We start from the raw sequence: 9,971 nt of genomic DNA on the forward strand, positions 1-9,971 counted from the left end.
CATAGTTCATGAGACATTCTCAGAGTTTCAGCTTCAGCATCCACCGACAATGACCGAACCAAAAAGAAGCGTAGCTTCTGCCCGCCTTCCGATGTCGTGCCGGCCGGAATGAATAGGGTGGGATCTCACATCTCCAGTTCAAAATATTCCAGCACGATGTCCTCAATTCCAATCTGAATTCGAGCAACACTGAGAGAAAGAGAGGCAAAGAAGGAAAGAAAAGGCAAAAAAGAGTGCCCTCACGCAGGATCGAACTACGGACCTTCAGTTTACAAGACTGACGCTCTACCACTGAGCTATAAGGGCCTGTTTTTGCCCACTTTCACTGGAACAATATTTTTAATCTTAGTTTATAAATTTTTTTATGTCCAGGAATAAAAACGGTGGAAATATGATTAAATTCCACGTGAATAGGAAAGAGTTTCTCTTATTTTGGTTTTCCAAAACCCATAAAACAAAATGAAATTCACAAGAATACTTAGTTATATAGCTTACAAAATTTTAACAGAAAATTATCGATCCTCTCTCAATTTCGACAGGTCAAAAACTCGGTAAGCGACTGCCGTTAGATCTCCAATTTACAAGGGTCTTAAAACTCGAAATGCTCGCTTAATTGTTGATGGTGGTGGCGTCAACTCCATGATACCGAAATTGGCCTCCTTGTAAGTTTCTTCCATGTCTTTGTAAAAATGCTTTGCTCTTATGAATTAACAGGACAAGTGCTCGTATGGCTTTAGTGCAATTTGTTTTACAAGGTCTTGTAAGGGGTCGCACTAGAACTAACAAAACCGAATTATATAAGAGTGTCAAAGGAATTTCTTTATGGCAACCGATTTTGTCAACAGAGAGTTAAGTAGGAGAATCATCATGAAGAAGTATTTGGACAACATCAACAATTTGTGTGTGACCAACATGCATGAGGTCCTACTGGTAAAGGGATTGCGGGGTGGGGCTAGAGAATACTAGGTCCGGGGTTCGATTTTCATGAGTATCACACACACATGTACATAGTAAAGAGGAGTGAGATAAAAAAAAAAAAAAAACATTTTGTGTTTGTGTGTGTGAGAGAAGTTTCTTCTACAGCTGAACTGGATTGTGCTCCAAAAGCCTCTTTTGAAAGCCGACAATAAGAACAAGAATGTCACAAGAAATTGGGTATCTTAATCTTTACCCATGTTCGGCCCACTTACAAAGCCCAACAAGCTCCAATTAAATGGTTTTTAGTACCACTCAGCCCCATTTATTGTATATGTGAATATATTCCCTACCAAGCTCCCAAAACTTTTTGTTTTATGGCCACACAAATGATAAAGTAAATATAAGGGTTAATGCCACCAACAATTTCAAACCGATACACCTATGCCACATTTATCCAAAATCAATTGTCATGTCACAAAAAATCACAAATCGGTATACCCGTGACAAATCTACCAAATTCTTAAAGCAAAATTGTGGTAAAATTAGGGATTTTAGCAGACGTCTCAATCTCAGTCCGTTTTCTTCAAATCTGACTTCCCCGTAACGACTTCATTTAGAAAATCCATCTATGTCAAATTTTGACGTCTGATCCACGTCACAGACCGATCATCCGAGTTGTTTGTCGCTTGTAAATTTAATGGGGATATTGGATGGCAGATCTGTCACGGATGTATTAAGTTGAGATTTTGTATTTATAATATGGCAAACTAATTTGAAGTAAATGTGATACAGGTGTACAACTTGAAAGTTTTTATGATATTAACTCCAAATAAATTTAGATAATACTTTTTGTCGATCAGTGACAAACCAAGAGATAGGAATCCAACGACAAATAAACTGTAAAAATATCTCCAGACTTCAAATCAGATTTTTACTTCTATGTTAATCTTGAAACTATATAGTATGGTAATAACTCATCATGTTCATGAAAATGACTCGATCGACACAGTCCCACTCCGCGCGAAGCTTTCTCCTTCAATGTCCTGTTTTGACTGGGGAAGCTTTTGGATGGACCCGACCCCTTTGGCCCATAAATAAAAGAGGGAAGAAAATTGGTATGGCGGTGGGGGCAATTTCAATTCCACATCACATCAATGTAGTAGTCCCATTGAGAAAAAATGTCAGCATCACCGTCTGCTGCATAATGTCTCGTGACAGCCTGGCCTGTCCCCTTTCCTTGCGACATTAGTCTTTTTAAAATAATGAAAAATGATTAGGGTGATAACAACACTCGTTAATCACGCCAATTATGATACCATCATCCAGTCCATCATGAATATCATGCGCAAGAAACCTTAAATTGGGGGAGCACTGTCTTCTCCAATTGCTTATACCATCGGCCGAGGCATGTCATGAACGAGACACTGTCCTTAGCAATTTGTCATTTCGCGCACAATCTCTCAAAAACATTGGTTCAAGCAGATCGTGCTGAATGTGTCGGCATTTATGTTTCGAATTCTAGGTTGTCCCTTGTTTCGGTAGCGTTTGTACAGATCTGAGTAGACAAATTTCTTGCATCTGGCACGATCAAAGTGCCACGTATCTAAGGATAAAAAGACCATTCGATTGATTAGAGAAGGGATGGAGACGACTAAGTTGGCATTGACAGCTAAAAAGCGTCATGGTGCACGAGTCTTCTTCAGTCACGACTAAATGGGGTTAGGATCTGTGAGAGATAATGAACATGGCTGCACATATCAACCGTTTCCACACATCATTCTATCAGTCATCTAAAGGTGTTAGGGTTTGAGGAGTGTACAGTCTAATCACAAGCATCCCGACATTCCAGGAGTTCTCAGTAATCGCGGGCGTCGCCCGCTTTCTGTCTCTTGGCCAGACGGATGAAGTCCATGATCACTTCTGTCTCGTTCACTTGCTGCAACATCGTGTATGACATATGCAATGGAGTAAGTTTCATGTTTTCACAGAGAGAAAAAAAAAAACACGCAAGCGCATTCATAGAGAGAGAGACCTGTGATGAGAAATGCCGACCCACGGCTTTAAGCATTTGTTCCCTTCCAGGATTGGAACCGGTGTTCACCTATGTACAGAACATTAAGAGCAAAGCTGAGCAGACAACCCTTTTGGATGTAAAAGGTATGTATCGAAAATTTGTCAAAAAGACTTACGAGTTTGTAATGTTTGCAATATCTCCACAGCGAATTCGTCCCAAGTTTCGACAGGTTTACCCTCTGAAGAGCAAATCACGGAGAAGTCATTAACTGTGAGTATGTTAAACCTACCATTACTCTTGTAATCAGCAGCTTAAGTGGTTAAGTGAAGCAATAATGGTTCTATAGATGAAAGGACCTAAACTTCAAATTTACTTTTTTGCAGCTATCCATGGCTGAGGCATGGAATGAACGGGTATCATCACATGGTCAGAAAAGTTTGTTAGGTGCACAAAAGATTTGCTTTATGTTACTTGCGCTATGATGAACATACTTGGTTACTTTCTTAAGGACTGTGAGATTAGTTGAAACAAAACAAAGTGATAAAAAATACCACATAAATGCGTCATAACTTTCTTACCAGCTGAGGAGTCTGAATAATGGACTGCACATCTCTATAGCATCCTCGGTTCACTGATTTTGCTGGTGCAGATGTGATCCATGGCCTCGTATGCCTACCTCTTGGCTTGCCAAATTTGTGGAAGTCAAAGCAACTGGCTGTTCGGACGAAAACATTACCTTAGAAAGTTTTCCTAGAAGATGTGAGATTGACAATACAACTAGAGAAACAAGGTCAGACAACATAACAAAAGAACCAAAACACTACATACAGAAATCACGATCCTTTTCAACAGTTTCAGAGCCGCTACTAGAGTCAAAATCATGATCATCGTCCTCTTCATTGCCCGTTGGATGTTCAAGCACACTTAACGCGTTCCTTTGTAGCTTAACTTCAACCCCGTTTTTCAGAACCTGCAGCAACAAGTATCTGTGTCTTAGTAATTCGTCATGAAAGTTGTATCCTAATGTTTAATTCCCGATCGATATCAGGAGTGAAAATGAGTAATCTAACACGACCGTTTTAACTAATTAAGATTTAAAAAACATGTTGAGTTTTCGCAAAGACAGGAGTTGTCAGTAGCGTTGTGCATGGATATTGAGCGTCTTCATACAGAAGGTCAATGACAACTTAACAAAATTAATTTGCTTTCCAGAAGTTTCCTCTGATGGAACTTTTACGATCAAATTATGTTTCATAGAAAACAAAAGCCTATGTCATAGAATGACAGACAAGCGGTAGTATTATATTAAAATGAACAATCATTGTGCTTGATAACAATTTGCTCAGTTCATCATCTGAAAGGGCATAGTTAATATCAATTACCCACTTCACTTGATATTTGCTAAAGGATCATATAGCCTACAATAAACAAAATATGCAATCAAACTTTGCAAGATTCGCTAATTAAATATTACACCACCATCATACTTTAAACAGAATACCAACCACTGACCGTGTCGTTGGACATTCAGATTCTGAACTAACTTTAAATTAACTAGAGTTCTAGCACTTTTTTCCAGCATTGTCATAGAAAGGACAAATTAAATGAACATTTGATTAGCTCACTCCATCCAAGCAGGAACAAGGCAGACAAACATGTCCCAGACAATTCCACTCAACAACCAATTGTTTCTGTTCATTGATAGGACGTGACAACTAGACACTCTAATCCTTAATATTCAAAATGTCTGGATGATCACTTTCTTAATGCACAAGACATTGGTTATGCAGTTCAACAGCAAGCAGATACAGAATATTTGTCCTAACCAAGTAAATTACCCAAGACGGATGGATACAGAATCACTAATTTAGCTAGAGCAAAACTACAGATGCATAAGAGCGGAGATATACCAGCCAATGCCAGCCACCGAGGCCGACCGCCTTCTTGACAACGCCTTGAAGCCCCACTAGTACAGACTTGGTCCTGTTATTTCCAGTCACAATGACTTTGGTGTGCCTCGGTAGGACGGAGAGCTCCTCGTCGCCGCTTTCTTCGCGAAACGGCGACAAAACCCGAGAAGAACAAAACTGAGGCCCCTCTAACATTTCTCTCAAATATGGGGGCAAAACAAAGTGCTTAATTCACAAGGAACCCAACTGAACCAAGTTTGATAGTCCAAAATCCCACCTCTCGGAGTTATACCCAGAACCTCATTTATGGAAAAGGAAAATGCATTTTCTTGCCAACTAAAAAACCCATCAATTTGCAGCGAGAGTAATGATTCGTCTCAAGAGATCTTCCTCAAAAATTCGCAATCTTGGGTCTCCTTAAAGTTGGAATTTTGCAATTTGAAATGCGAAATAGCAAAGCTCAACGACAGAGCTGCAGTTAATGAAACTACAGGCTAACATCCTGCCCCAAGAAAGTTCCTTTGCCTCGGCTGGACTTCCTGAAGAAGAAGAAGGAGAAAGATCAGAATGTGTCATTAAAGAATGCAGGGAGACAACACAGAGTTTGTGAGCTTCTTCAATTTCATGGCATTAGATATGGAGAGACCCCAGAGAGAGAGAGGCTGAGAGCTGGCAGTAAATGGAGACAAATGAGTCTGGCACGAAATTTTCCGAGTACGTGTCTGAATAAAGGACGATTCCAAATATGCAAAATTGGGGTCACAATGAATGCGTGAATGGATTTATTGGTGATTCAGCCATTTTCGCTCTGCTTTCAAGTCAGAATGACATCAATTTACAGTACATTGGGTACACGTACACTTTCCATGGTTTTCAAAAGAAAGAGATTAAAGAAAAAGGTGAGCACTCTGCTAAATTTACGCTAAGCTCCTTCAAACTGATAATTTAGCCTAATTTTAGGAAATGGCGACTTTTCTACATAGAAAAGACAAACACCCATTGGAATGAAGAAATTGGAGATCATGTAACATATGTTCTCTCTCTTTTTTTCTTTTTTTTTGTTGGGGCTCAGATTATGGAACTTTCAAACACATGAAGTGGCAATTCTCAATTTTTCTACTTCTCCTTCAGCGACAGATCATCGAGTTCCAAGAGGAACAGAGCATGAGGCGAGAAACCCACCCCCCCCCCATTTCTTCAAATTAGAAAAAGCTGATGTAAAAGGAGTGAAACCCAGAACCAAAGAAAATCAGCAGGAACAAATCGGTGACGAGCGAGGGTCAAAGAGAAATCTTTTGCCTTCATTTTCCCAGAAAAGAAGGGCAGAAGTCAAAGAATCAATCAAAGGCAATAATAAAATCTCTTTGGAGCTGGGAAGAGCTCAGTGGGGAGGAATGTCGGAAAATCCACCATTTCAGAACAGTACCCTTTTCCGCTCGACAAATTCCATGAAGAGCTCATTCCAAAGTGGAATGGGTGAACACGGGAAGCGAAGGATCGTCACCATCACGAACACGACACCCCACACACTCACGCACACTCACGCACGCACGCACGCACGCACGCTTACCTGTACGGACGGCGAAGAGCGGACCCCAAATGCCGAAACCAATAGAACAGGGTGCGCTCGAGACGGAGAGAGAGAAAGGAGGCGCCTCTGTCTCTTTGAGCTCGATTTCTCGATCTGGGGAAGAGAGGATCAAACGCGAATGACGAGGAGAGGGAGGTGGAGAAGACAAAGAGGAGGAGGGAGGAGACGACGATGGCGGCGGTGGTGGGGATATTTGCAATGGGGGAGAGAGAGCTTTGAAATCCAGGCACAGCTTTTGAGGAGCCAACTGCTTGCTTGATCAGTGTACTCTGGCTCTGTACACCCCTGCAATAATTCCAAATATGAAAGAGAGAGAAAGAGAGAGAGAGAGAGCCAGATGGGAAGGATGGGAAGGAAGGGAAAAAGGTACAGATGTTTGGAACTGTTGCATATTTGAATAGTATCCCATTACATAGCTAAGCATGAGTACTAAGATGAACATGGTCCTCGTTTAAATTCGATTACTCGATTCCATTTCTCACAACTCTGAAATGGGTTCTCTCTCTCTCTCTCTCCTTTTTTTTTCCCCTCTGGAAATTTCGGTTCGTCCATATAATTATCGTGGATTCTCAACTGATATAGTCCCGAGCATACACGCCGGTTAATCTTTCGGAACGCACTGACATTCGATGATGCGCGGTGAATATCAAACGGCATTTTAGGATTTTAATTTTTTTTTCCCCCTTTGAAATGGCTAAAGTAATCGGCCATATTCCTCTTTTTTTTTTGGGCACCGATTATGTATTTAGCCGAAATAATGAAATTGTTTTTTGACAATGACAACGTTTTTGAGAAAGGAGGGGGGGGGCCAAGGACAGTTAATGCTTGCCAACTGCCAATGGGGCCGGGGCTGCCACGTGTCGTGCAGCAGTACGCTCGCGCTTCTTTCTTTTCGTAACAGTCACCGGCTTACCGGGTATTGCCTGTAACGCTCGGTTTTAGTCAAACTTCTTACAGAAATGAGCCGTTCCTTTGTTTCCCCGGGTTTTTTTTTTTTTTCTTTTTTTTTTTGTGTTCGGTCTTGGTCGGGTCGGACGAGAACGTATTTTATGTGACGGGCACGTCGCGCGACATCGATACGTGGGAGTAACCGATCGGTCGAAGGCGAAATGCTGAGTGGGGATTTGTAGCGTACGAACAACGATGATTAAAATCGATCGTGGTAGCGCCGTCACCGTCGCGTGTCGTTGTGGAAAATACTTCTTTTCCGTGTCGAACCGGGGAAAAAAAAATGGATACGCGGTGGATCGAAGCCGGGTCGAGAGATCTTCAGATGTCGGTAAAAGAACACAGGCAACCATACGAATTGGTCAACACATAAAAGCTGTTATTATTTCGAGAAAGGTCAAAAAAAAAATATTTGTGATGCTTAAATACATAATAATTGATCTGATTGGATATAAAATCACACGCGAAAAGTGCCCGAAAAAACTTTTATTTCGGTTGGAAATTGAGATTTGAGAAGAATTCGTGACGAGTATTGTATGATATATGTCTCCCCCCCTCATAAAACCTAGGTATAATTTTTCATCAATTGCCTATTGCGAAATTTATTTTTCTTCTGAAAAATATTTTACGGCGGATAGTTAGTGGAATTGATTATGGCGATCATTGTGTTTCGCGAAAAGTGATATGGAAAACATATTCCTAAAAACGATCGTTTGAATCTTGAAATAATTAGTTACCGAAAGATGTTTTCATTATCAACGACAATTCACGTCTAAATATTTTCGTGGACTTCTAAAACATCAATTTCCACGAAACCAAGTGGAGCGGTTCACCATTTACCCCTTAGGAGCAGTTCAATCGAGCATCATTTCACCCCTCTCGTCGCGTACACGAGCGTGCGTGCTTTCTCTACCGGTCATAAAATAAATTGAATCTTTGATTTGTATGAATATGCCAGGACGTCACAAGTAGTGGCCAAATATTCAAATTCCAGCATGTTCCCTAATTTGGCTCGTAAATTGATACCCCATCGATCTTAATGTACCTTCTTCTTCTTTTTTTTATTATCTATTTTTGGGCGAAGCATAGTACTAACTAGACATTTTTATCTTTGTTTGTACCATATGGTCCTTCGTTCATTTTTTTTATGCACCGTCATCCTCAAATTATCTGCATTTGTACGGCTGAAAGGACATCCGTTGGCTGCCATTGGAGGGGGTATTGTTTATAAAGAAATGGTACATCTTTTTCTTTAGTGTTGAAGTGGCATACGTAGACTTAGATTAATAAAACGAATGGCGCTTGGAAAACTCAAGCAGAGCTTTTATAAGAAAAAAAACAGAGACACCGTGTGGTTGGATCGCCCGGGCATGTGGCCGCCACCGTCGGCCCTTACCGAGGTATGGGAAGGGGCAGTGGCCTTCCCTAAACTCTTAACAAAGGCGGAGGCGGGGGGAGAGAGAGAGAATGCGGCGAGGCCGCGATGTTGGCCTAGCCGCCTCGCGAGTCCCCGCGTAATTGATCCCCATCGTTAGCAAGGATCACGAACCCTCGCCTTGCCCCCCCTGCTTGCGGCGGAGGTAGGGTCGCCATCTTGTCTCCATCGATCTCTCTCTCTCCCTCTCTCTCTCTCTCTCTCCAGTGAGGATCGGTGATGGGTGTTCCTCATGGATGGCTGAGTAGCCGAATCCTTCTCCCGTATTATTTTAACCTGCTTCAATTTTTTTCTAATTTTTATTTATTGATTTCACTCTCTTTTTTTGTCATATTATATTCCAGTAGCTATAATATCCGCGACATACCAAGTCCCACGTCGATTAAGAGCAGCTTTGTCGAGTGATTCATAAAGCGAACACTCGCTCCCACAAACGATCACCATTTTGTGTGGTTACTCAAAAGAAAAATTGAGGACTTAGCCCATGTGAAACAGATCCGACCGCTACAAACTGGTATCAAACTAGACCCCATCGCTTAGGTGTATGGTTCATCTACAAACTAGACTCGTACTTGATCTAACAATGAGGGAGCGTTGCTATGCCGCTTATGAACCCCGAAGTCCCACATTGAATGCATATAAGGCTCTTGAATGATTTATTAGTAAGATATCTTCCAATTGTCAACACCTTATGTGGTTACTTTATTAATGTACATGTAAGCACTTTTTCAAGAGGTTACTCAACTTTGCATCATTCTAAGAGAGCAAAAGACCATATATTGAATATGGGGAATATCAATGAGAGTTACCAGCAGAGGACATCGATTCTTTTTTTTTTTGGTTTTTTTGCGTACAACAATTCTTTTAATTGGAAGAATTTATGACATTTTCAAATCCTCCTACATCGGTTGAGAGAGGCATATTAACTCATTTATAAGTAAACATTTGCCGAAATAGTAATTTACTTTACGTGTTTACTTGAATTACTCCTTTTGAGAGTTTGGCGGAATAAGGACACTACAAGCGCCATAACTTTCGTACAGCGTTCACTTGAATGTGATAACTTTTTTTCCATCCACTCGATTGCCATGATTTCTAAAAATGGGTCACTTGAGTATTATATAACTTTTCAATCGATCCACTTGAGTGCCATGA

General features: G+C 40.9%; 1 protein-coding gene and 1 non-coding gene across 4 annotated transcripts; both read right to left on the minus strand.

Annotated features, from left to right (window-relative positions):
* Positions 1-234: 234 nt before the first annotated feature.
* On the minus strand, positions 235-306 carry TRNAT-UGU (transfer RNA threonine (anticodon UGU)). Its single transcript has one exon. It is a non-coding gene; the product is annotated as a tRNA-Thr (tRNA).
* Positions 307-2,522: 2,216 nt separating this feature from the next.
* LOC115675660 (uncharacterized) lies at positions 2,523-6,605 on the minus strand. 3 transcript variants are annotated; one of them, XM_030598412.2, is made up of 7 exons: positions 6,413-6,605; positions 4,843-5,381; positions 3,761-3,902; positions 3,511-3,668; positions 3,108-3,170; positions 2,951-3,019; positions 2,523-2,854 (listed from the first exon to the last, which is right to left on the minus strand). In XM_030598412.2, the coding sequence occupies exons 2-7, from the start codon at positions 5,035-5,037 to the stop codon at positions 2,774-2,776; spliced, it is 708 nt and encodes a 235-aa protein (XP_030454272.1). In that variant the 5' UTR covers positions 5,038-5,381; positions 6,413-6,605; the 3' UTR covers positions 2,523-2,773. The 3 variants fall into 3 exon arrangements, with proteins under 3 accessions (XP_030454272.1, XP_030454276.1, XP_030454273.1); XM_030598416.2 differs by having other exon boundaries at positions 3,511-3,647; positions 6,413-6,602; XM_030598413.2 differs by lacking the exon at positions 6,413-6,605 and having other exon boundaries at positions 4,843-5,770.
* Positions 6,606-9,971: the final 3,366 nt, after the last annotated feature.

Source organism: Syzygium oleosum, unplaced genomic scaffold (assembly GCF_021117445.2).
Source record: "Syzygium oleosum isolate NSW1041296 unplaced genomic scaffold, Sole_v2.1 Sole_v2.15, whole genome shotgun sequence".
Taxonomy (NCBI): domain Eukaryota; kingdom Viridiplantae; phylum Streptophyta; class Magnoliopsida; order Myrtales; family Myrtaceae; genus Syzygium; species Syzygium oleosum.